The following is a 27,904-nucleotide window of genomic DNA, read 5'->3' on the forward strand; positions in this document are numbered from 1 at the left end:
AAAGTCCAACGGCATGAATATGAACTGAATATATAAAACATTACAGCCACATTCTTGGAGTGCAGCAGTCCGGTTACTATTTAGGTTCTCTCTTATTTTGGAATGGGTGCAACTTCCTGTCTTTGTTTTTTCATATAGGATGCACATTGTTTGGTCATGGGAACTTAACCTTAAGTTAGTCAATAGTTCCAAACGGTAATATATGAACAGAAAATATTTTTTACTGTAAGCAATTATAGTTTTATGTGCATAAAACAATGTGAAATAATTATAAAAGACAAACTTCATGTTGATGTGGTCTTCCGGTACATCCTGGCGAGTCGTGTTTCTCACATTCATTATCAAGTTGTCAACCTTCTTTGGCCCTGTGGCGGCTTATTTAGCAGTCGCACATAATAACTAGTTGGACGAAAATCGAAGCGTACGAAAAATGGAACCGTATGAATGCCATGATTGATTGGATTTCAGCGGGGGTGGGGAGGGCAAAATAATGAAGATTCCCGAGAAAAGGGCTGACAGGTATTCCACGCCCAATTACATTTCATGCTGATATATCTTTGTCTTCCAAGTGCTCTTATTCTGAAATAAAGTGGAGCGTGTGTTGCGACACATTCAAATATGAGCTGCTGACGTTTATGCATGTGCAGCTGGATTGTCTCATTTCTCTTGTTTGTCAATGAGGAGTGTATTAAGACAGCAGAGGGATCGGGACTTACAGCGGCTGTCAAGGCTGATAGAGAGAGGTGCAAACAGACAGGAAGAAGAGAAGGAGAGAGAGCAGCTCTTCCTTGGCCATTTGCATAAACCAGCCTTTGTTTGACGCCAGTGGACGGCAGCCAAGCCTCGACAGAAGGACGGAAGTTAAACTATAAAAAAGAAGGAAAAAAAACAGCACGGTTGCCTTCCAGACAAAAAAAACTCCATCAGAAATAAATAATAACAATCATAACTATTTAAAAAAAAAACACTTCAGAAGCGGCACGGCGGTTCTAGCAAGCGGCATCTAGGAGATTTGTATTAGCGGACATGAAAGAGTGTTTAGGAATATTGAAGCGCCTTCCAAGTTGTTGGATTGGCCAAACACTTTTTGGTGTTATTGCAACAACATCGTGCTGGAATTAATTAATGCGCAGAGAATGGCGTGAATCTGTTTTGTTCTCCTCTTAAAGCAACTTTAATTAAGAGTGAAAAATGGCCCGATGGACAGTTTTTTTTAATTTTTATTTTCACCTTGAGCAAGACACACGCTCTACGGCATGACCTCAATATCCTGAATGTTTTTGCTTTCTCCCACGATGCACCTGGAGGGGACATCGCCATCTCTGGGCCTGCCAGAGTGGCTGTTAGCGCTTCTCCCATGGGGGAGTGAGAGAAGGAGGGGGTGTACAGTAGTGATGTCCCTTTCTAGCTTGCCGTGTCGCACAAACACAAGCTCGGCCACTAATGGCCTCTTCTTCTTCTTTCTCCAGCTTTTTAGTTTTTGTTTGTGTGCTCTCCAGTATTCATTTATTCATGTTGCCCCTTCTCCTCCTTTTTCTACCCTCCACGCCCCTCTCTGACACTGCAGCAGTTGTACGCAGCTCAGCTGGCTGCCATGCAGGTCTCCCCCGGGGCCAAGCAGCATGGAAGCAGCCTGGCATCCCAAGCCAACCTGGGCACACACTCCCCACCCAGCAACACACACTCACAGAGCGACAAGGGACGCAACTCCCCGCTACCAAACAAGACCAAGGTAAAAATGAGTCCTTTGTATCGTGTGTATTTGTGTGGGAATACTAGAAAAGCCAGTGGATTTTCTATAGAAATTACGATACTGTGATTAGAGTTGTCCTGTAGGGGGCGGTAATGTCCACCAACTTCCATGAATCGCGCTCATTAAAAAGATTTCAAAAAAATATCTTTTTTTAATTGTATATAATTTTATTGTTGTATTGTATATAATTCTTTTTGAAATTTAGCCATTTTGTATTTTTTAAATATTTACTATTTTTGGTGATTTTTTTCCCCTTTTTTAAATTTAAATTTAATTTCACAATATAATGTAATTGAGTAAAATATGTATATGCTAGTTAGTGGACATACCATAATATGATATTAATGTAAGACTCTTAGACAGTCAGTTCTATTAGTGATAATAGAAGACACCTACGGAAATGTGTAACAATAAATGAACAAGAAGGGCACAGTGTGGAGCACATTCCTCCTCCAAATTTAATTTATAAAAAAAATCCCACTGGGATTTTTTTGTTGTTTTTGGTGAATGGAACAGCCCCAAAATTCAATTAGTTATTTTTTTGGCTCCTGCCGCACCCCCACCACCCCCTCAGTTCAGTGAAAATTGGCCAAGTTGCATCCTTGGCTGAGTTGAAGCTGTACAAGAGGATGGTGATTGTATTACAACAAGCACTTGCTGTAAATCATATCAAGAATTACAGACTCAATTATAAGCACAGTTTTGTAATCATTGACAAGGTGGAGGAAATCTGCTGGCTTTTGTGTGTGTGTGTGTGTGTGTGTGTGTGTGTGTGTGTGTGTGTGTGTGTGTGTGTGTGTGTGACAACACAAAACAGTGCAAATGTTTGTCTAAATGTGCATGGTCTGAGAATGTGTGTCCATTTTTGTTTGGAGTTTGCCTCTCCCCTCCCTTCTTCCCTTATCAAATACCCCCCTCCCCTGATAAAACCTCTGCAAATCAAACAGTGTGGACGTGTATTGCTGTTTGTGCCATTTTCTCGGCTGGCTGGCCAATAGTGGCGGAGGGAATCCGAGTGGAATTCAATGAATATGTGGTCAGCCTTTGGGACCTTGACCAGCCATCCATACACACACACACACACACACACACACACACACACCTGACTACCTAACTGTATCGGACCACTGTGTGTGCTATGACAATTCAGTAGAAAGCACTATATTATGGAAACACCTTCACGTGACAAACCCGCATATGAGAAACTTCCCGACAAAGTGCAACGGAACAACCCTGCAATTTGGCACACTGGTGACAAGTGAGATGCCCTAAAAGACCATTAAACCTTGATTTCAATATGTGTTGGTTAAAAAGGAGACTATATCATCACTCTGATAGCGCCATCAAACCCCCCCCCCCCCCCCCCCCCCCCCAATATTGTGATTCACACCACAATGTTTTGGATCAGCCTTAAAGCCTGTAAGTCATTCAGTCCCAGCCATTTTGGATGATTTTGACTGATTTTTCAAGGCACACAGAATATTGTGTTCTTGGGCTGTATACAACAAAAAGAAAGATTAGACTCTCATCTTTCATCAGGAAAAAAAAGTTTGTTTCTACCTTGTTCCGTTCTCCAGTAATCAGCAGTGGAACATAGGTAAATATTAGCAAAATATCAGTCGTCAATAAAAACAGGTGTTTTGTGAAATGATACTTTTTAAGCCTAACTTTCATTTTGACACAAATTTAGCCATGTATATTTTGCCAAAATGTCTAAACAACAATGCCACAACATAAACTACACAAAAATGTGTTGTTTACATGACAATATATATATATATTTTTAAATATAACACCAAATTTGCACTCGTGTGCAGGTTTGCCTTCATTGCATTGCTATTGTGGGGTTGCATCATCACCTCTTTGTGCCTCTCGTGCAAGAAAACGTAACATACAAATACGTCTCAGTTTTTTAAAACAAATCCTGGATCCAGACAGTGATCCGGATCACCCCCAAAATTTCATTGGTTCTTCCACATCCTGCAAATTTCATCCAAATCTATTCAGAACTTATAGCGATATCAAGTGTTTATCAACAGATAAACAAACAGATAAAAACATAAAATTTGTGCTGCACTTGGCGGAGATAATTAGAAACAGAAAATGTTTTGTAATTTGCAGGATCGCCATATTTTTTGTTCAAGTTCACCTGTAGCGCTTTGAGATGACTCCGATTTCCGACTAGCCAGCAGTCTTTGAATGCAGCATAAGAATGGATTTATTGGACTGTTCCTTCGCTCGCTGTTGGCCCCCGTGTTGACAAGCAGGGTCACATTCTGACTGTGTGCACATCATCACCAACACAAACATGCTTTTCCATTGCCCCACACGACTTATTACCATATATATGGACTTGGGCTGACCCCAAAGTGCTGTGGCCTGTGGTGGAGGAGCCATAATAACCTCCCCTGCCCAGCAAGAGTGACTGGCTGACGTGCACGGACCCCAGCAGGCCCCATGGAGTCCAAATGGCCAAGTGGCCGCTGTGCTCCCTTCTGTCATCCTCTCTTTTACCGCTCTTCCTCTCTCTCTCTCTCTCTGGGTGAGTGACATGTATATTTCAGAGGTGTGTTTCCCCCTGTGGGCTCTGTCTCAGGTCTCAAGTCATTTAGAGACCCGCTGCCTGCCTGTGCTCACAGCTGTTTGGACTCAGGCGCACATCACTTAAGTGCTTTACCCTCGGGTGAGACAGTGGCGTGCACACACACACACACACACACACACATATAGGAGTACATATGTTGAAAAGCATCGCACACGAGAACATAAAATCACTGCAGCACACATGCAATGCAAGCCTGGAATTTGGGATGCACAATATGACGTTTCTCTTTTGAAATGAAATTAGTGTAAAATGTAAGGTGATGTCTTAAACAGCCATTTAAAGCAGTGTACCGTAATAGAATTAGATATGATTCATATCCAGTCAACAGGGAGAGAAATTGGCATAAACGCACACACACATCTTTACAACAGTAATTCCTGTGAAAAAATGCACAACTCGGATGTCATTTTTCTCATCTGCAGCAGGGAACTCGAGCCCACACACACACACACACACACACGCACTGTGTGTCCCTCTGGCTCTCGCTGTCACACTGCATGTTTTCGGTCTTGAAGCTTGCGACTGTTTCATCAGCCAAGAGAGACACAAAAGCAATTGTATTAATTCAACATTCCAAGCCTTTCAGAAGCTTTAGAGGCCTCTCAAACACACACACACACACACACACACATAGAAGATTTAGAGCTTGTTGAACAACGTCTTGCTCACACACACACACACACACATATGAACAAGTCCAAGCCTCTCAGCTTGACTGTCTAAACTAATTCCTCCACACTGGCATAATGCAGGTTGGCCACCTTCCCACCATAGGATTTGTCTTGGCTCAGGGAGGAAATTCCCTCATCCACTGTACAAGAGGCATTATCTATTTATAATAAATATTCAAACGCATTCCCAACCAAAGCCCACCATAATATGGGTCAGGATTGAGAAGATCCCCCTGTTCAGTTTTTTTTCCTCCTCTCCTCTATTCTCTCCTCTTCCTCCTATTGGGCCCATTGTCTCACTGAAGGCATCTTTGGGGGTCTCTGAGACCCCCCTAATGAAGGACAATCCGGTTAGGCCTCAGCGCACGCACACACACACACACACACACACATTTCCAGAGTGGTGCTCACACACAGGCACATACCCATGCAGGGCTTAATTGGAAAGGCTTAATTGAGTTGTGAGGGGGCTCATAAGGCTTAGTACGACTCAAGGAGTGGGAATCAGTGAAAGTCGTCCTTAATGAGTGGAGATATAGCACACACACACACACACACAGACACACACACACACACACATTCAGTTGAATCCCACAGTATGGTACATTCGGCCTAAGCAGCAATTACACTAATTACAAGAAAATAAAGAAACATAATGTCTCCATTCCACGCAGCTACGCCATGTCCACGAGTGTGATGGATTATTTAAAAGCCACATTACAGCAGTCAGTCGTCTGCCCCATTGGGTAGGGGTGTCGTTGCCATGGCAGTAAAAGGGGTTCGGTGTCTTGTGGTGGTCTACATGCCCATTCACACAGGGCCTTGTTTACATGTGTAGAGGTTATTGTCGTGTGAAGGAAAGCATTCATTAAGATTGATGAGCGCATTTAAAATATAAAATATATGGCCACCTTTGTAACGTACTGTTGGTGTGGGTGACATCGGCCTATGAATACAAGCATGTTAAATGTGATGGATTGGTTGCAGGGGGGAGGTGTGTGATCCTTATTTACACTCTCCCATGGCTTTCATTAGAACAGCAGCACATTGTTGGAGCAGACATCCAATTTCTTGCTCCTCTTGTGTGTAAAATTTGGAGGAAGAGCATTTTTAAGTGCATGTTGTCCGAGGCCTGCATGTGCATGTCCACCCGGTTTGAAGGATGGTCTTGTATGTTGCATGTAAATGTCATTGGTTTGCAATATTTCCACGCATTATGAGCTGTTTGGGCAGTGGCATGCACCCAATCATCTGTCCAGCCAGGCTTGCCTTAGATTGCTGTGCATGGGCTCCGTTTTTTTATTCATTTATTTTAGCACGCCTACAATTTTGAGCGGTGTCGCAGCGAGGAGATTTGTCTCCCGCGTCCAAATTCCAACGGTAAAAGTCACAGCGGGCGAAACTGTGCTGTTTTGGTTTTTGCAGGACAGTGAGGGTCCAAGCCTAAGGCATCCGAGAGCAAGTCACCCAACTCCCCCCCAACTTCCCCACAGGTCCCTGCTGCTGCTGCTGGTGCTGCCAAGATGGGTCCCGTGGGCGCCATGAAGCACAGTGTCGCCCCCTCCAGCATTGGAGGACCTCCGGCCAGGGTCAGCTCAATAGGTAGGTGAACATAAATCCTCACTGCACACTTCACTGCATTCATCATATTATAGTCATTAAAAAAATTAGGACACTGTGTTGGTTTTCTCACAAATACAACAAATTGTGCTTTTGGGTCTGTTATCAGACCCAAAAGTTCTCACACACCTCAAAGCACTCTACGAAAAACCCAAAAAACGTTATGTTGTTTCATCGAATCAACGCTAAATGTGTTGCCCACCTTAAGGAGACTGACAAGCACAATGTCTGTAAAATCAGAACAAAATTGTTTAAAAAATGCAACCAACATCAACCAAAACGTCTTTGCAGAGTGAGGGACTAATTGCAACTAATTGACCATTTGTCTAACTAATATAAAACTGTAGGGTAAAGGTTTTAAAGTCACGTCTAAAGCTTTGGGACTCCAGCAAACCACATTGAGAGCCATTATCTACAAATGGCGAAAACATGAAACAGTGGTGAATCTTCCTAGGAGTGGTTGGTCAACCAAAATTACCCCAAGAGCGTAGCAATGACTCATCCAAGAAGTCATAAAAGACCCCATAACAACATCCAAAGAACTGTAGGCCTCACCTGCCTCACTTAAGGTCAGTATTCATGACAAAAATGGTGTACATGTTAAGAGTTCCAAAATAAAAACCACTACCGAACAAAAAGAACATGAAGGCTTATCACAATTTGACCAGGAAACATCTTGATGATCCCCAAGACCTTTGTGGAAAATAATCTGAAGAGAAAAAATTTGGACACTTTAGAAGGTGTTACCCCCATTACACCTGGTGTAAAAGTAACGCTGCATTTCAGAAAAAGAACATCATACCAACAGTAAAATATGGCGGTGGTAGTGTGATGTTTTGCTGCTTCAGGACCCGAAAGACTTGCTGTGATAAATGGAAGCATGAATTCTGCCGTCTCTGTTTTATAGCTGCCTTTCTAACAAATGTTCAATTTGAAATAGAAAGCCATCTTAATGTCGGTGTTTTAATAATAGCAACCAAGGCAAAAGTGTGTTAATTATATAAATTAAAGTAGAATTGCTCACTTTCTGACAATATCCATGTTTAAATGGAGCATTCCTAGATGCGCTCTTGGCAATACCAACAAAAATAGCACTTTGCCATTGTTGCGAGTGCCAGTCCCATAATCATCCCCGACCATATGCACACACACATGAAATATGACATAAATGAATCACCATTTTCTGCTCTTAATCCATTTTTCACGCAACACTGATAGTTCAAATATTTCACATATGTAACAAGCTATAATTAGTGTGTTTGTGTTTTTTTCCCCCCCTCCTCCGTGGCATTATTTGCCTGCAGGGCCTGCTTCATTGTTATGTGTTTATTAGTAACTGAAAGAGACAGAGAGAAATGAAGTGGTGCGGAGGGGGGGAGGGTAGAAAGATGGGGATTAACACCCTTCCTTTTTTTTTTTTAAGCGATGAAGCGAGGGAATAATAAAGAGAGGAGCGTATGACAGACAGGAGGTATCACCAATGAGATTAGACAAGGCTCTTACATGAGCCAGGACAGCGCAAACACCCAGCGTTAATGACACAATGACAGCACACACACACACAAAGGCTCGCACACAACACAATCCCTCCTCCCATGCAATAGGCCGTCATTTTTTCCTCCCTCTGACTTCTTGGCTAATCTCACTGTTTTTCAACAAATCTGAGGATTTAATATCAGATTAGTGGATTTGCGGTCCCAGATGTTTTTTGTTCGGAAAAATGGATTACAGTGTTTAAAGTTTGTGCGTGATCCCCCCCCCCCCCCCACCACCACCACCACGCATTTGTATGTGGAGACCGAGCACGCTTTGTGTCCCATCTGTTGCCACTGACGGTCACCAGTGCATTTGTTATTGCGGCTCATCGTCGTATTAGGATTCTTCTTTCAGGTTCAGAGGGGATTGACGGGCCAGACAAATTGGAAAAGAGTCTAGACCAGTTCGTTTTGATGTGCATGTACGCGATGGGAATGTTTTTTTTTTTGGTGTACAAAAGAAAAGTGACAAGATCAGACTTTTCTTCTTAGAATTTAGCAGGATTTTTATGAAAAAGTAATGCACTCTAGTTAGTAGGACAACATAACCCTAAACCAACAACATTGCAACATTTCCATTATAAAATAAGGGAAATATTCTGGAAAAATTTGGGAAATTCTTCCACTGGAATCTAAAACTGGAGGGTGCCTGGAAATATAAGCAAAATAAGTTTCACGGTGAAAAAGTGACAGGTACACCTTAACCTTGGATTATTTTACACACCTAAAGCACTCTAGTGCTAACCCCAAACTTAATCTAAGGTTAAGGGCTTGGCTCTGTGGTGCGTTCAAGGACCGCCGAACAGAATGAGAAATCTCAACGAGTGAAGACAAAAATTTTAAACGTCTATGCTGTACATTTTGCTGGTACTCATGTGTTTATAAAAGATTAGCAACTTAAGGTGAATGGGGTGCGTTTTCGAAAAAAGGATGTTTTTTTCCTTTGATAAAAAATCTGCACATTTGTGGGGACACGAATGTGCGGGGAGCTACTGCATCTGACTTCAACGTACCTTTTGGACGCTCAGTTTCAGAGGACATTGTGAAACTGTTTTTTTTGTGATGTCACTGAGGAACGGTTTCTTTATGGGCGTGGCTGTAGGTGACATTCGCTCTCTTCTCTGTTTACGAGACAAGCTCAGGCAGAAGTTATTGTAGTTGGTGATTCCCAGCGAGAGAAAAATATTTTCATCTGCCAACGTACTTTGGGAATGGCCATGCCTGGAGGCGGAATAAATTAAAGTGTTTATGTGGGAACCACAAATACAAGGAAATACAGCTGGAATAGGTGCAGATTCTGGAAGATCTAGACCGTTTTTTATGTGGGTTTATTGTGTGTAACTGCTCTATAGGTCCCCTTTAACAAGAAATCTTGTAATCTTGTAAGATCTTTTGACACCCCTACTGCTTACTATGGTTTTAAATCCTGCTTGAACGTGATTCCAAATAAGGAATCCCAGGTGATGAAGCGATGATGGTGTCAGCATCCTTCCATCCGTCATCTTCCGTCCTAACAGACCCACAGGCATGTGTCTCTCGCCGTCCATCTATCTTCCCCTCTGAAGCCAAATTGAAGGCCTGTCACTGCCTTCATTCTCAAACACTTCTTTGTGTTTGTCACTGTCACGAAACTATCAAGTTGTCGAAGTGCTTTTGTGGTCAAAAATGTTCTGCGCCTGTCGGGAGAGATTTGGAGGGGGGAAAAAAAGAAAGAGAGCGAGAGAGAGAGAGAGACGCAGAAGCCTCCACCACTCCCTCTCTATTTGGGTCACATACACTTGTCTGGATGGTCAGCATCACTGTCATTTCACCGTGCGCACACATTGAAGCGCGTAAGAATATCCATCAGACCCTCCCTCTTCGCTCCTCAGATTAAAACTGACTGCCACAGGATTCCATCACCTTCTCCTCCCACCGCCAACCCCCTTTTTTTTGGCCCCTCTCACGTCCAGATTTGCCGACTTCAGAGAGAGTTCACGGCTCTGTCATTACCAATCTGAAGCTGGTAATCTGGCCTGAGATGGCATTAGCGGGGCGGCTTAGCACAGATAAAGGCTCCATAAGCCAGCAGTGGCTCTTTGTTAAGAGCTAACGGAAGTGATAGAGCGAGGTGATGGCGGAACACATACATTAGACAACTTTAGTTTCGTGTAAGGAGGGGGTGACCCGGCTGCTAAAATAACATGTGCATATTGCGGGCAGGTACGAAGGCAGCAGCTAGCTTGCAGCGATGCCAGATTCAGTCGCGTTCTGACTCACATTTGTGTGTTAGAACGTGCGCATAAAAGTCCCCTCCTCAAGTGTATGCTAATGTGTTTACCTTCCGGTTCCGGGGAAGATTTATTCTGGATGAAAAAGCTAGCATAACCACACAAATGCCAATGGAATTCCGTTCACTGAAGAGACACAACGCAGAAAAATGTCATCCTGAACTATATTTTGCTGGTAAATCACTCATATTAATAGCCGGCCTCACTCCCTGTGCACGTCTCAGCAGACTTGCTGTCGTCGTTGTCGTCGGGGGCCTACCTGAACGACCACGAGGCTGTGACCAAAGCTTTCGCCGAGGCCCGCCAGATGAAGGAGCAGCTGAAGAGGGAGCAGCAGGTGCTTGACGCCAAGGTGGCCGCCGTCAGCAACCTCGGGCTCAACAACGGACGCTCGGACAAGGTAAAGAAACAAGATGAGTTGCTGGATAGAATTTACGTTGGACTGGTAGGATATCATACGGTTTCATTGATCACCAATATCTTATCGTTTGATAGCTTGCCCATCCCAAGATACAGTGGTATTAATTTGTCCTGAAAAGTCAGAATTAACTGATCAGATGAAAACGTAACATCATTTTAAACTTTACTGAAGACTTTTTGGCGAGTGTGTCGTGGAGCAGAATGGGGAAGGAAAAAAGGAACGCCGTCTTCATACAGTTCTCACTTTTTTTTAATCAAATTGATTCACATTAAGCTTTCTTTGGCCCCATGGTGGGTTATTTAGCAGTCATGCTCAATTTAAAAAAAAATTCAAAAGCAATGCGTAGGCCTAACGGACAAGTTTGTTACTCGAGAACCTGCACACAATTTTGGCAAAAACATGAATCATACTTTGTTGTTCAAAAACGTATTTTTGTTTTTTTATTATTTTTTTTGGGGGGGGGGGGAGTTAATATATACATTTAAAATCTATATTTGAAAACTGTCAATATTAACATTAATTTAAAAAATCATCTATCAATATTTCAAAATTATTAATACTTTAAAATATAAATAACAAAATAAAATGTAAATTAAAAAAACAAGAACAACAAAACAGTAGTCATTTTTTTTTACTTTTGCACAGTAGTTTCACTGGTGTGTGTGTGAGTGCCAAGAAGAAAAGCTCTGACTTGCTTTGGAAAGAAGTCTTTTTCAGACTTTTTTTTTTTCCAAGAGGAAAAAAAAATACCGTCTTATATTCGGGTCAGTACGGACCACCGGTGTTGCAACATGTTCGCTGAAGCTAAATTGGGCCAGATAAAGTTAAAACATCTCAGAGGTAATGAGTGTGTCTGTGAGGTGCACTGCAGGGCTCTGTGTGCGTGCGTGTGTGTACGTGTGTGTGTGTTTGTGTGGCGGAGAGGAGCATTCAGGAGATGCTAATGCGGACTGACGGCGTCGGCTCCTCGGCAGCGTGGCTAAATCGTGGTTATTTGTTAAACACATTGGGAGTCGCATGGCTGGTGCAGGAGAACACACACACACACACACATACACATATGGAGGCAGAGCAATGGTGCACGAGAAGCTGGATTCTGCATCCTTAACCTTCACTTATTTCTATATGCTAGCTAATGGTGGACGTGCAGGCAATTCCGCATCAAATGCAAATGGTTACGATGATCTTCATAGAACTTCCTCCGGCCTTTTTGGCTTTCTGCAGCGCGAGTGTGAAGCCGCCCCTGCCTCAACTCAGCACTCGGCGGCTACAACAGAGTCATCTCTGACACTCGGGGAGGATTAGTTTTGTCGCTACTTTGTGTCTCGGCTCCCGTGTCAGCCTGTTCAATCCACTTTTCTCGTGTACGGCGCTGGGGCTTAATGTCAGACTAGGCTGTCATCCACTCTGTCTCACCCCCACCGCCACCATCGCTCTTGCACAAAAGCTGCGTGGCATCATATTTAATCTTAATATCTGAGTGTGTGGAAGACATGATGTGCTTTTCTCTTTCCTGGAATGAGCTGCGATCACTTGTTTGAAATCAAGATAATTCCGCGCCTCTGCTTCTCATTTATTCATAGAGAAAATACGAGCCATCAGTCTCCCTCTCGCTGGCTGTATTTATCTCAAAATGATGCGGGGGGGGGGGGATCTGTCAAACAATTAAAGGGTGTTGAGCTAAAAACAGAAAAAGCATGTGATTATCATCCTGCCCTCTCTCCATCCACAGCTTGTCAAGGTCACATGTAAATGGGGGTACTTTTTGGATGCTTGTTTGAGAAGACGGCTCTGTTTTGCTTTCTAATCGTATAATTAAAGTAAAAAAAAAAAAACGGTGTGTGTGTGCAGTCAAGTTCCAGCACACATTAGGCATGTAAATGCTCAGTAAATCAGCATTTTATTGGTTGTAATAAACACCCAGGGGGCCGTGCGGCGTGGCCTCGCTCTCCCTCTAATGCGTCGACCCACGGCCTCGGTGAGAACTGCCGCACTCCGCTATCGCAGGTGCCTGCCGAGTTGTTCCAAAACATGCACACAGATGCTTTTTGCAGCACTTAATTAGCTTGATTCCAGCCCCACATCATGGCTATGCATCTTTCATAGTGTTTTTATCAAACGGGGGGACTAAAAATTGATGCATTTGGAAGTGTGCGGCGTGGAGGGAGGTTTCATTCATGCACACACACACACACACATACACACACACACTCGCTGACTCAAGCCGTGTTTGTGCAGGACAAGGCTGCCTTGGAGAGTCTGAGTCAACAGCTGAAGCAGCAGGCCGAGGACAAGTTCAGCCACGCCATGCTGGACTTCACCATGAGCGGAGACTCTGATGGTAAACACGCAAACACACACACACACACACACACACACATACAAACAGGATGATGACAAGTGTGTGGTTTGCATATTGTTAAACATACACTAATATCAAACATTGCTAATACTACAATACACAGAATACAAATTAATAGCATTTGTCACACACTGATTTTTTATTTGTATTTTTTTCATTTTAAATGTATTTTTATTTATGCTATTGTTAATTAGTTTTTCATTCCCTTCCACTACTTTGCTGACGTCCTCACACTTCAATCAATCGCAGCGCCACCTGTTGCTGCGGCATGTGCGTGACAGCCTGCAAGCGTCCTCGAATGCGAGAAATAAACGTGCCCCTTTTTTTCCTTTCTTTCAGGATCTCCGAGCGTGTCCGACTCTAGGATATTCCGAGAGTCGCGGGGTCGCGGCAGCAACGAGCCGCACATCAAGAGGCCGATGAACGCCTTCATGGTGTGGGCCAAGGACGAGAGGAGGAAGATTCTCCAGGCTTTCCCCGACATGCACAACTCCAACATCAGCAAGATCCTCGGTAAATACACACAAAGCGTTTGAAATCACTCCCGCCAAACACACACTCCCCTTCCAAGCGGCGGCGTGTAAAGCGGCTGTTAATGAACGGCTGGGGAGAGTGCGCCTCAGACAAATGATGATATAATTCATTATGCATTAAACAAGCAACACGCGGCCGCCTGACATTTCCCCCGGACCGCCGGGATCGGCCCTGACATTTTAAAGAGCTCCTAAGCGTTTTATAACACAGGGAAATCTGGTTTTAATAAGCCACCGCCTCCTCTCTCTCTCTCGTTCTCATTCTGTATCTCTCTCGCCCTCAATTGCTAACAGATCGCAGAACAGACGACGAGAACAGCCAAGTGCTGACAGCTTTTAGCCATTAAACATACAGTAGCCGAGTGCAAATTCAGACCAGATATGAGGCTGCACTGGGGAAAACAAGATTACACCCACTCACACACACACACACACACACACTTGGTTGCAATAGCACAAGCGCATCGACGTGAAACCCTCATTAGTGTGGATGAGTACCTGTCGCCCCCTCATTAACCCCACTTCCCTGAGTGGATCAGACCGACTGACACACATGCTCAATTGAAACCTGCTTGTCACATCTTTATCCCTGCCTGCCATCACTTCCAGCAGTTGTGTTGATAATGGCGAATCATTAGCAGCAATGATTAGTGGCTCGTTAATAGACACATCGGGCCTCTAGAAGAGATGGAGATAAATGCTGGCACCTTGCAGGAAGTTTTGTATGAAACGTGCAATCAATAAACATGGCTGACATGTCGCAAACATATGGCACTGTATTGTAGGAAAAGTACTATCTACAGCAGGGGTCTCAAACTCAATTTACCTGGGGGCCACTGGAGCTAGGGTCTGGGCGAGGCTGGGCCGCATCAGCCCCCCCCCCCCAAAAAAACGCATTTATTAAAAACAGAAAAATGAATAAACTTTGCTTTGGTTCCGATTTTCTACAAGAAAAGCTCTGATAAAACATTCCACTGTTCTCAAATATCTTACTTTTATTTTTCTACACAAAATAAGATGAAAAATAAATAAACTAATCAAGAATAAAGAAAATCAATCAATCAGTAATAAATATATAAATCTAATAATAATAAAAAAACGGCATAATAAAAACTTAAGAAACCACATATAGTTGGTGGGTAGACATTATTTTTTTCAGATTAAAATTAACAAAGCATTATTAGAGCTTTGGAGACATGACAAAACACGACATATTGCGCAGCTGCAGGGTCTTGTGACACATGCTAACTCGCAAACTAGAGAGCTAGCGACCTAAACGCTAGCCTCCAAGTTATTTCCTTTAAACTTAAAAAGCCAAAGACTTACCACTTCCACATGGATAGGGAGGATAACCATTAACAGTTATTTAACCTTTAACATGAACATTAATTAACGTAATATTTTTTTCTGGGTACATGATACCATACAGCATCCATATCAAACTTGCGCGGGCCGCACTAACATTAAACTTTCATATCAAGGCGGGGGCCTCAAACTGGTGTCCTGCAGGCCACATTTGGCCCGCGGGCCGCGTGTTTGAGACCCCTGATCTACAGTGTACGCTTGCAACAATGAACAGCCACCACTTCTCAGGGGATTCACAGATGAATGTCGGGATAGCTTTGCTGACATTTTGTCGCTTCTTCTTCCATCCCAAAGGTTCACGCTGGAAAGCCATGACCAACCTGGAGAAGCAACCGTACTACGAGGAGCAGGCTCGCCTGAGCAAGCAGCACTTGGAAAAGTACCCGGACTACAAGTACAAACCGCGGCCCAAACGCACCTGCCTGGTGGACGGCAAGAAGCTGCGCATCGGAGAGTACAAGGCCATCATGCGGTCTCGGCGACAGGAAATGAGGCAATACTTCAGTGTGGGGTGAGTCGATGGCAGAAAAATATCATGGAATAATATTACAATATTATCCCAAAGATTATTAGTATCTGTTTGGTACACTGTGCCTAAATTACTTTTTATATTTTTACGTTTACATTTTTTTCATTTTTTATTAAATGTTTATGTTGTAATTTATTTGTATTAGTAATTATATTAAGTCTTGTAAACTGTAATACACCAACGTAGAGCAGTTACGCTCCAGACAATGCCCACCGGGATACATTGTGGTCGACTACCACCTTGCATGGTGCATAATTGCATAGTATGATATATTTCACAACCAAACTGCGTCTCAGCTTTGTGATGTGTGTGAAAAAGCCTATTTTTATTCTCAATTTTCTCATTTTTGCTGTTTTTTTTTAAATAAACTTTTTCCTTAAATAATCTTTACAAATGTTCTTTTCATAATATTATGACTTTATTCCCATAACATAAATGTCCTATTTTCTATTTCTGCTGGGGGGTTTTTATTTTGCAACTGCTTTCTTCTTTTTTTCTCCTTGTAATTATACGACTTTTGTTCCCATATTTGAACTTTGTTTTCATAACATAATATACTTTTTCCTCAACCTAATTTTCCAAAAACTTTATTCTCATAACATCACAACTTTGAAACTTCTTTAGTATTACATGAAGCTACTAAAATGATGTTATGTTTTGTCACAATAACACGTCATTATTCCTTTAAAATATATAATAAATATTATGAATATATAATTCTGAGAATATTACTCCTGTTTTGTTTTTTTTTTTAGTTTTCTTGTTGAATTAGCGCCCTCTTGTGGCTGTCAGTGTGTGGGGGGGGGGGGGAATAAACTATAAGTCGCAAGACCAGCCAAACCATGTCAAAAAGTGCGACTTATTGTTCGGATGTGTGGCGGGCTGCAAATGGACCCCAGGCCGCACTTTGGACACCCCTGTTCTGGCGTGTGTCCTTCCACATCTAAAGTATTTTTAACCCCCTGTGTGTGACAGGCAGCAGAGTCAGCTCCCCCTGTCGTCGGCGGGCGTCGTCTACCCGGGCGCCCTCTCCATGGCGGGCATGCCGTCGCCCCAGATGCCTTCGGAGCACTCCAGCATGTCGAGCAGTCCCGAGCCCAACGCCAACCATCACCAAACCTCCTCCCACATGGGCGTCCTCAAGGGGGATGAGCCGCGCATCAAGGAGGAGGAGCTACGGCTAGACGACAGCAACGGCGACGTCTACGACGACTTCGAATACGAGGACGAGGAGGCCGACTACGCCAGCGACAACGAGAATCACATCACCCAATAGAGTCAATCACGCTCCCTTTTTATTATCCACCCCCCCCTTTTTCCCCCCCTGTGCCGTGGACTCCTAACAGAGCCGAAACCCCTCCTACCAGAGTCCTGATACCAGCATCCCGGCCAATCAGCTGAAGCGTAGGACGGACTGTCACTCACACTGACTGTTACACAATCCGGGAGGAAGACAAGCCAGCCCTGACGCTTGCTGACGAGCATCCAAGTACTACTGCAAGACTTTCACCAATGCGAGTATCTTGTTGCAAAGACTTATATATATATACTATATTAAAAAAAGAAACCTTTTAAACCATTTGTAAGCAAAGGAGACGCAACAGTGGACCTGTCAGAGGCCAACAGATGACACTTTAAAGATGGCGGACCTTTTTTTCTTAACAAGAGACACTTTTTAAAAGAAAAAAACAGCTTTTTTTCGTTCTCGGTTCTATAATATTCTCACTCAGGTACACGGTGCCAATAAGTGGCTTGTGAATGTGATTTGTTGATTTTTTTTTTGTGCTACAAGTTTGAATAATAATAATAATAGGAAAATCATCTTTTTTTTTACTTTTTACCCCCCCTTTCACCCCAGTTTGTTGCGAAGCACCTGAATGACGTCACATTTTTTTAAATCAGCAACAACAAAAAATAGATTCTCCCTCGCATGGAGATTTTTTTAAGGGTTTTGAAGCAAGTATTTTTCATTTAGTGGAATAACAAAAAGCACTGTGTTGCGAGACAATCCACTTACTTTCATCTCGCTCCGTCCCGCCATGCTGCTCTCATTCCGAGAGCTCAACAGCAGTGCAACATCGCGAGAACCACAACGTGTGTGTGTGTGTGTGTGTGTTTGTGTGTGAGGACAATAAACTAACTGCTGTTTTATCTACTATAGCACACACACACACACACACACACACACACAGTCCCTTCAGTCACTCCCTGCTGACCTCAGTGGGCCGCCAGTCAGTGTTTCTGTTTGTATTTGAATACTATTTTATTGTTTCTCTAAACTGCCTCTATTCTAATATTATTAACAATAATGATAAGGATGGTCAGCTCGTAAGTTATGTACAGTATAATTTATTTTTCTTCTCTATATCGGCTTTCTATGACCATATGACATTATTTTAGCGTGTAGGTATTAGATCTAAACTTTGTTCCCTTTTTATTTTTTGTCGTTTTGTATTAATCCTGCGGCGAGTGGGGGTGGGTGGAGCTTAACCCTTTTTACGTCCGAAACCCATTTCTAAAAAGCACTCAGACTCTAGTCAGAGAAAAGAAGAACATGCTATTTTTTATTGTTATTATTATTATTATTATTATGAAGTTTATTTGTTATTCTAAATGTATAATGTGAAGATTCCTCTCCTTTTTTTATGACTTACGGAAGCCCACATGTTTACTAGTGCGGTTGCAGTGGAACATCATTGGCACACACACACACACACACGCATGCGCACACACACCTCAATGAAGAGATTATTCATGACAACCAAACAAGTCCTATGCTGTCTTTTTCTTTCTGTTTTATGACATTTAGATCAATCCTGTACATATAGTTTGTTTTGTGATAGCAGTGATTTTTTTCCCCCAATCATAGGAAAGCAGTGTTTACTCCACCAATGGTGTTCCACCGCATCTTAACTCCATTTTGGAGCCTTTTCTTTTTGCTTTGTTCCAAGCTCCACGGAGCCATGACTTCTCTCCTGACTTGACTTTGCTGTACAGCCAGCTCTGTTATCACACACCATGATGCTGGACAAGAGGGGGCTGTATGTGGGTGTATAGCGGCTCAATCATCCCTGCTGGCAAGGTCTGCCCCCCCTTCCCATATCACGACAATGAAGATAATATTATTTAAGACAATCAAAGTCATGAGTGGAGGTCAAAGCAAAGTCAGAATTATTATGACAGCAACAACAAAAAATATCTTACCATCTCAACTTGAAAAATCAAGAAAGATAATTATGTAAATATAACATAGAGTTATAGATTTATATTTTGTTCATAACACAGTGTAATATAAGTTGTATATTTGTTTTTCTCTCTCTTCCTCTGTCTCTTTTATTGATGTTATCCATGCCACAGGAGTCGCAGTACTCTCTCTCTCTCACACACACACACACACACACACACACAAATGAAGAAAATTATGAAAGAAACAATGAAAAATTGCGGAAAAAAAGCAAAAAAAAAAAAAACCGTGGGCTACCACCACCATCTGTTCTAAGTTCACTTTTTTCAGTATTACTGCCAGACGAGGCTCTAATAAAGACAGCAATGTGTTCGGTAACACTTCTCTTGGTCCTGCTTGCTTCTTTTCTGCACTCACTTTCCCTTATTATCATTGTTATTATTTTGGAAATATAGCACGGAAACCTACATTCATGTTTGCAGCACTGACGCTTCCAGTCATATTGAAGACAGTTAAGCAGATAGCGTGTTATAATTTGACCTTAAAATGACAGCTTCGGTGTTATTTGGATGGACTACAACAGGGAGGGCATGTCTGCCGTTACCATGCCAATCATGGATCACTGATTTTACACAGTCCTTCACATGGGTGGACCAGCTAGGGCAATGCTAATGTTAGCCCGAGGACCTGTGCCGGTTATACTGTTAATAACATGCACCCAATTGATATTATGTTTTTAGTATTTATATATTTAGTAAAATATATGACAATTTGAAATTGGAGCTGGACTTGTCCTTATTGGTTCTTTAAGAAAACTCACTATAATTATAGTTGAAGTCTTGTTGACTTTCAAGTTGTAATTTCAAATAAAATGGTCCCGAAGGAGATTGTTACCACCCCAAGGGGAAACACCCACCAGGGACATAAACAGGAAAACTCCACAAGAGTCCAGTTGTGTCGTTTTAAAAATATATATAATTATTCACCTGTAATGGAGAAGTAAGAGGAATCGTTTTGCATAGTGATTCTCCCACAGTGTCCAGTTCTATGGTTATCGTCACACTTGTCAATAATACCGGCACTTTTCTCTGCTGGCAAGGAGTCAAAGAAAAAGCAAAACTGTCATCATCTTCTAGATGCTCAGTGAGCTGAGGTGTCTTCGGATACTCTGTTTGAAATCAAAGCAGGAAAATCTCAGTTCAAGTTCAAATTGTACCACTTTTGGGAACTTTGTAGCATCCATGTGGAATGTGTGTGTGTTTAAAAAGCATTTCTTTCCCAAAACGGACACAATGCGAGCAATGAAGGCCCTCGGCGGCCAACACTTCAATCATCTACATAACAACATGTTCATAATTAGGCCAGGTCTCCCAATCAGAGGACCAGCTGGGAAGGCGTGCATCCCAATCAAGAACGGTTAGCAACCTGATAACCTCATTAAACACAACAAGAGGGTGCGGTAGGGGAGGGAGAGTGCCAGTCATAAAAATTTGTATGTTAATACACACTTTGCACTCAGCAAGCACCCTAGGTGAACATGTATGTCATGAATGTAAAGGCCAATATTTAATTGATGCTCACTTTTCAAGGGTTAAAAACACAAAAGCCCACTCATGAAAGTGATGTCCTCATCTGCGTCCATATGCTCGCCAATCAAATCCCACCAGCCGCTCTAACACTGTGCATAAAACACAGTTGAAAGCACTCGGAGGAGATGATTTTGCTAATTACCATAGCTTCACACACACACATACACACACACAAAATGGCCTTTTGATGCAATAAAGAGGCGCGGTGGCTCCTCCAGTAAGTGAAGGACTTAGTTGTTCTCTGGGCGTGATGAATTTTTCAGTGGCAGCCTGGAGGTAAAAACCTGAGAAAAAGGTTTATGTGTGAATAGTTGAGGAGCAAGAGAGCGGATTCAGATTTTCTTTATTGTCGCCGGAGTGCTGGAGGAAGCAGCTCTCACAGATTAAATCTCACACACACACACACACACACACCCCAAGGTGCACTGTAGGAGTTAGCTCTGTTTAAACCCCAATCATCCACTTGGCGATTTCCATCACAATAGTTGAAACAAAGCAGAAAACTATCACATTTGCATTTGAATAATCATCATTTAACTTTTTCCCTGTGTATATAGGTCTTGTATAAAAACAATTCCAGGGATGCAATCCAAACTTTGCGACCGGCGCAGTTGAGCGATAACTGTGGGTGTTTGGAGTGAAAACGTTGTCACATTAATGATTTAAAGTCGGTAATAGGATGTGCTGTGACGCTGAGCCGCCAGCTAAGCTGAGTTTAAGGCTGCAGTGATAATGTATTCATGAGGAGGAGGGATTACTACACAGGCAAACGCAGCTCCAGAGCTGAGTGCAGTATAGCAACCTGGGCCAAAAGGCCTCACATTAGATGGTGTGCACAACCACAGTTCAATGGAGAGCCGTGGTAAAAAGATGCAAAATAACAGTAGTAAAATAAAATACCACTGTGCAGTAATACCAGGGTGCTTTATTGTTGTTTTTTTAACTTTTAAGGTGGTTTCACACATGGGTTGATTTCTCTGTAGACAGTTCATGTTTTTTTTATATATTTCTGGTGACGGTCCTGGTAGTTAAAATTCCAAGTGTATTTTAATGAGTCACGGATACCATGTGACATTCCTCTCTTCTCTTATTGGTCAACGGTAGGCAGTAAACCGGAAAAAGGTCAGAATGGTGAGTCAAACTTACTAATTAACACCAATTAGCAGTTAAGTTGTCTTTAATGATTATTTAAACGATTATACAGCAATATACAGCAGCAAATGGACAAATTATCCTTCTTCACACAGTGACAAGATGAATGAAGACATGTTAACTGTGTACCCGCTCGGTTCGGTAAGTCATCATTTTCATATCTTTACAATCATAACCATCATGCCATTACCTTGTTTTGTTCATTTATCAGTCAATACCGAGACCACTTCTTCACCGAGCCGCAGAGTGCTTTCATTTTGGCACAAGAAATCGTTTTTTTAATGTCCAAACCGACCATCGTTAAAGTAGCTGTAGCTGTTACTACAATTCCCAAAATGCAGTGGTGCGTTGTCGCTTACCTTTTCTGTCCGCAGACACTCATCAGCGCTGACGTAGAAAGTTGTAAATTGATGCTTTTATGAAATATGAAATAGATTTGAAATACTTTGGTATGTATATTTCTAAAAGGAGGATGAAAAAACACTTCATAAGAGGTATTAGCTGAGTCGTTGTGCCTCAACCCGGAAGTATGGTGGCATTTATGGGACAAAATACAAGTAGCATTCCATTCCATACGTAATAAGTCTTCGCTTTAATGCTTGCAGTCATTGTATGACATTTGTCAGTAGTGTGCTGTCTTATCAGCTGAGGCGATATATTAAAAAAAATCACATTTTTACACAGATGATTATTTTGAATTGTACCATACTTCTATTGAGGTAGGGAATCATACAGCATAGGAAGTACAATAATGTGATATGACGTGCGCATTGCAGCGTCATTAAAAGCGGTGACGCATTCATAAAAGTCTCGTAAAAAAAATAATTTCGGCAAAGCTGCAAAAACATCAGTCAAAGCTCATCTCAGATGTGAATCAAGTGAGAAGAGGCCATTAATATTAGGAGAATGGTGCATTAAGAATCCATAAAATCATCCCGTATCAGAAAATGCCTGCACTCAAACCGTAAAACTAAAGTAACGTGACACCAAGACGCGGAATAAAGTAGAAATATGCAAGCATATGCTATCTGTAGGAGATATACAGTAGTTTATTATTTTGGCAGATGGCCAGCCTGTTACTTTATTTTTCATGTTAGTAGTTAAACACAGAGGATTAATGTTTGCATGTCATATTATCACATGACAGATGATGTTCCCTAAGCGGTTAAAGGTCAACCGCCTCAAGATAATAAAGCTGTTTTGTATTAATCGGAGGAAAAGAGGGGGAGAAAAAAAATGACCAAGCAGATATGAGGCGTCAGTAAAGTAATCATCATGACGTGAGACGCCGCGTCACAAAGCGCCATCAGTGTTTGAGCGACAGCCTAATGTGACACACACACACACCACACACGCGGGAGAGCAGGGGTGTGTGAGGGACAGGCGTGGCACACGGCGCAGCAGTGAGGAACCCGCGGGGCTGATCCCAGATCAAGAACGCGGAAGCTGGCTCGACGCCTCTGACACGTCGCCCCGTTCTCGCTGGCGTCGGCTGGCCTACTTTTGCCCCGCTTTGCCTGTCCATCAAATGACATTTTGTTTGGCTCATTTAAGTACACGTTTGTGTATTTCTCTTTCATTCATGAGCCTTTCTCACTGTTCAATAACATTCATCCCAGTGACTTGGTTTCACCTTTGACCTTTCCCATAATACGTATGGTGAAATTCATATTAATCCCATTAAAATACTTGGAAATTTAATATTTTTACTTGTGTGACCTTTTCTAAATGTGTTTGTTTAATTGGAATATAATTTGAGTCATGTAATTGGAAGATATTACTATGGCATCATTATATTTCATTCAAAGTGTCATCACGAACAGTGCAGTCGAATTCAAACTCCCACTTAAGTCACCAAATATGTCTGATAATGCGCTATATTTGCCAGTTGGAAAAATGATCTCATTATGCGTTAATTATGAGTATTAATAGGAAACCAACACTACTCATGCAGTGCTACTACAGCCACAATAATACATCCATTGTTAGTTCAGTACCTCAAAAGTGAGCATTTTAAGTGTATGATGTCGTACGAGTGTGCAGGTGTACTCGGTGGACTAATTTGCTTGACAGAAGCGGTGATGTAACAAGATAAGAGGATGTGATATGATGGCTCGTCAGCTGTCTGTGTGTAGGTGGGCCCATCAACACAACTTTTCACAGCAAACTTGAAAACATGTTGTTGTGCTGTGTGGGCGCTTTAACGTCATACTCTATGAAATCTATATCATTTTTTGGAGAGAGGGAGAGAAAAACCTGTAAAACTGTTCTCCTCTCTCCCCATCAACACCCTAATGCACACATGCAAATATTATGCTAATGCTATGTTAATTGGCGGCGTAGCTGCAAAGCAGCCCTGCTGTTCAAATGACTGGTGAGAAAATAGGTGGGGTCAGTCGCAAGCTGTAAAAGCGGCTCGAACACAAATAAACAAAACCCTCGGGGATTAGCGGAACAAGGGCCAGTGATAAACGGATGAGGAGAGAGACTGGGAATACAACGGGCTCCCAGCGAAAAAGGGGGGAGACAAGGGAATCGGCTCAGGGATATGGAAACATGAAGAGGCAGAGAGGGAGCTGGGCGAGGAGGCTTTAGGAGGGAGGGATTAAAAGGGGACACGGGACGACACACTAAGAAACAGGCCAGAGGTAAAACAAATAGAAGACTTTATGAGGAAGAGCAAGGGTAAATAAAAGGATAGAGGAATAACATGCAAATGGCGTTAGGATTAGAATAAACAGTAAGGGGACAGAAAGGGGGGGGGGGGCATAAGAATCAATCATTCGTGTGTTCTCACCTCAACCTTACTAAACTGTATCATTTACTGTATTGCCATGGCATTACCTATATGTGTATACAGTGTATGTACTGTGCATAAACTGATAATAAAGGACATAGACCTACGGCAACAAGCTCTTCACCAAAAAACAAAATGTGCCAGCTTAATGATCGATGAAATAGCTTTTATTATGACAATCAGCACACCGATAAAATGTAGGCAGTAATTGCTCAGGAGAATTTATTAGATTATACAAAATGTCAAGTACTATAAGTTCACAGCTTGAGTTTTTTTTCTAGCAACTGTTTAGCATGTAGGCCACACAATCAAGACATCCTGAAACCTGGGTCCAATTCCCCGCTTGCGCATCTCTGAGTGAAGCAAGCATGGGTTTTCTCCAGGTACTCCGGTTTCCTCCCACATTCCAAAAACATGCTAGGTTAATTGGCGACTCCAAATTGTCCATAGGTATGAATGTGAGTGTGAATGGTTGTTTGTCTATATGTGCCCTGTGATTGGCTGGCGACCAGTCCAGGCTGTACCCCGCCTTTCGCACAAAGACGGCTGGCATAGGCTCCAGCATAAACTAATGAGGATAAACGGCATCAAAAATGGATGGATGTATAGATTACTAATTGATCGCAACAGGACTGTTCAGGTTGTCTTAGAAGATGTTTCACCTCTCATCCAATCAGTTCATGCTCAAAGACTAGATAGGACAGCTCCAGTTTGAGGGCATGATGCAGGATCCAAGTAATTATCCGTTATACGTACATACATATGTTAATCATATGTGACTCGTATCAGATTTTTTTTCACATCAGTGTCAACTGTTTTTTGTCAAATGTGACTACTTTTTATGTAGATATAAATCTAATATGTATTACATCTTCTGCAATCTGAACAGTCGGGTCACATACATTCGACCCCTACGTCATCGGAAGGTGTGAAACTTGGTTAAAAGTACTCACGGTTGTAATCATTTTTATTATTTAAAATTATTTTTCAAAAGTGTTAGGAAAGCAGCTTGCGTCAATGTCTCACCACACCTGGTTCCGACATACACCCACATGCTTCTCAGAACGGACATCTCGGCTAGTTCTCCATGAACTGACAGGGCCAAAATTCTTGCCCTCTGTCTTCTAAATCTCATACTTGGAATCATTTGAGTGAAAAAAAAAATAGACTCCCATTGCACAAAATGCTACAAATGCACCAAGGATGGTCCCCACATGGCCATTCATGCAACGTTGTGCTTTTGTGCATACACCTTGCGTTTTCTTGGTAATGTGAACAAGTGGGCATTATACCGTGCAGTGTGAACGTGGCCTAAGGTAGACGCATTCTGCCGCCCCACCCCAAACAAATCCACACTTTTGGGATGCAAAACGACAGTCATTAAGAAACTTATGCCAACAGTCATGTGGTTGATATCACCCTTGTTCGTATTCCATTCAGCCTCGTCATGTGTCGACGCCACAGCTACTTGTGGTTTCAGGTAGAGCTGTCCTATAGTCTTGAACATGAACCAATAGGATGAGAGGTGAAAGACAAGTTGAATTGTGGTTGATTAAATGCACAGATAAGGGATATCTAATTCTCTGGGCACTTCAGATACAATTCCAGTTTTGCAACCACACTTTTATAACTTGTTTTGTCATGTGAAATGTTACATAAGGCTTGTTAAAATGATGTTACTCAAACAAAGAATCATGGACAGCAGGTAGAATGTGGAAAAACGGATGTACTTCATGCATGTGTGGTTATCCACAATGAAGTGTCATAGCACTTTACATAACATAGCAAGGTATGAGAAGTTAAATTAGGCATTTAAACTGGCCACACACAGGGGATGGCTCATTTTTGTTCTGTCCTGTGCATTTTTCCCGTGTGATGATACTTCAAATGCCCGATGGGGTTGGTCATATTAAACTTTCAAGGCTCTGTGCCAACACAGGAAACTCGTGCATGGCAAGTTTTGCACTCACCTGCAACTTTAATGAAAAAAATAATGCAAGATGGCTAATATCACTCCTATTCATTGCTACTTCGGACTCCTTATACTTAAAAATGTAATCATGTGTTTGAATGTTTTGGACTTCAGTGCTTCCTGGTTTGTTGCCACAAAAATGTGACTTGGTGTCCTTCAACATGATATTTGGTCAGGTCGAAATTCCAATGCAAAGGCACTTGATCAGCTTTTTTTTGGTTACAAAGGTGAAATTTCACCTTTTCTATGAGGAATTAGATCAAGAGTGTCCAAATTGCGAGCCATTTGTCACTGAAAACACAAAGCGGAGATACAAGCTGCATTTTAAAAACATCTTTTCCTATCTACATGGATTGGTTTAAAAAATGTAAGCATGGCCCTTGCATCCTTTGATTTGTCAGTATGCCGGCCTTGCTGGAAAAAGTTTATCTGTCATAGGTGTATTATGACTCACGGCGGTGTACAAATACAAATATAAGAACCTTGAGTGTTGTGAGTTGCATAAATACTTCACTTTGTGATACTTCACGTTCAAAGGATTATAAAGGATACAAATACTGTATGAGCGCAAACCACATACAGTACGAGCTGGTAAAGTCATCTCAAGAGACTCTTGAAGTGTGTTTTCCACTCTCTGGACGGCCCGTGTTGCAAGACATAATTGTTTGGAGTATTGAGAGTTGTGAAACATTAGCGTACCCTAAATAAATAAGGAACCCAGTGGGTTTTCTTGTGAATCTGTCAGGGGTTTTGCAAGCTCCAGGCCTCGAGCGCTTTCTGCTTGGGTTTTGTGCGTGTGGTGTAATGTGTGAGCGCTCAGTGGGCCCTGGCAGGAGCTTTTTTGGAAGCCGTCAGTGTCCGCTCCATGCCAAGCAGCCACAAGATCCACCCCCCTCCCCCTCGTCAAAAACGGCCCCCGCTGGAGCCCCGGCGGCTGCCAGCTTCTTAGACAGCCCACTGCTGACCCCTTCAGGCCGGGAAGCTGTCTTCCAGCCAAGAAACCGACAAGTCCGGGGGACCTTTTTCCCATCCCCCACTAAGTCTCAAAGATTGGCCTCGCACTCTGCCCCCCAGACGGAGAGGCTTGTAATTTTAATTCCATCGCCTCATCGCTTCTTTTTGCTCCCAAGATTTAAAAGCCCATTTATTTGTCTCTCTTTGCTTTGGACGCTCCTTCGACGCCACAAAGAATTTTCCTGCGTGTGCGACACAGGCGCCAAAAGCCACAGCTGACAGCCATGTGTCCTGACAGTTGACTTTGAATCCCACAACTTGCTTTTTGTTTTCTGCTTTATTTTCATTTTCCAGCACCAAAAACTTGCCTGTGGTTGTCAGCACGCGTTTGTCCTCTCATTGCGACCAAATACGCACCAGCTGGCTCCGTTGTCCTCTTACCCCCAGGCTGGAATTGTTAGGACTTTTGCATTTGGGACACAACTAGGACAATCCAGCTGTCTGTGTATGTATGTACGTATGTATATACATGTATATAAAAAAACGTCCAGCCCACGAAAAAGACAGGAAGAGGCATGATAGCCCAGGGATT

The 27,904-nt window shown here is 42.5% G+C and overlaps 1 protein-coding gene across 11 annotated transcripts in view; it reads left to right on the top strand.

Moving 5' to 3' along the window:
- Positions 1 to 17,587, top strand: part of sox5 (SRY-box transcription factor 5) — a 176,473-nt gene extending 158,886 nt beyond the window's left edge. For 9 of the 11 annotated variants that reach the window (XM_058076812.1, XM_058076813.1, XM_058076816.1 and 6 more), the window contains 7 exons: positions 1,568 to 1,732; positions 6,523 to 6,631; positions 10,679 to 10,854; positions 13,114 to 13,216; positions 13,577 to 13,750; positions 15,430 to 15,646; positions 16,640 to 17,587. In XM_058076812.1, coding sequence (XP_057932795.1) covers positions 1,568 to 1,732; positions 6,523 to 6,631; positions 10,679 to 10,854; positions 13,114 to 13,216; positions 13,577 to 13,750; positions 15,430 to 15,646; positions 16,640 to 16,940 — 1,245 coding nt within the window. In that variant the 3' untranslated portion in view covers positions 16,941 to 17,587. The remainder of the gene's footprint in view (positions 1 to 1,567; positions 1,733 to 6,522; positions 6,632 to 10,678; positions 10,855 to 13,113; positions 13,217 to 13,576; positions 13,751 to 15,429; positions 15,647 to 16,639) is intronic. The other 2 variants (XM_058076810.1, XM_058076807.1) reach the window with 1 other exon arrangement.
- Positions 17,588 to 27,904: the final 10,317 nt, after the last annotated feature.

This window comes from Doryrhamphus excisus, chromosome 7, assembly GCF_030265055.1.
Source record: "Doryrhamphus excisus isolate RoL2022-K1 chromosome 7, RoL_Dexc_1.0, whole genome shotgun sequence".
NCBI classification, from domain to species: Eukaryota; Metazoa; Chordata; class Actinopteri; order Syngnathiformes; family Syngnathidae; genus Doryrhamphus; species Doryrhamphus excisus.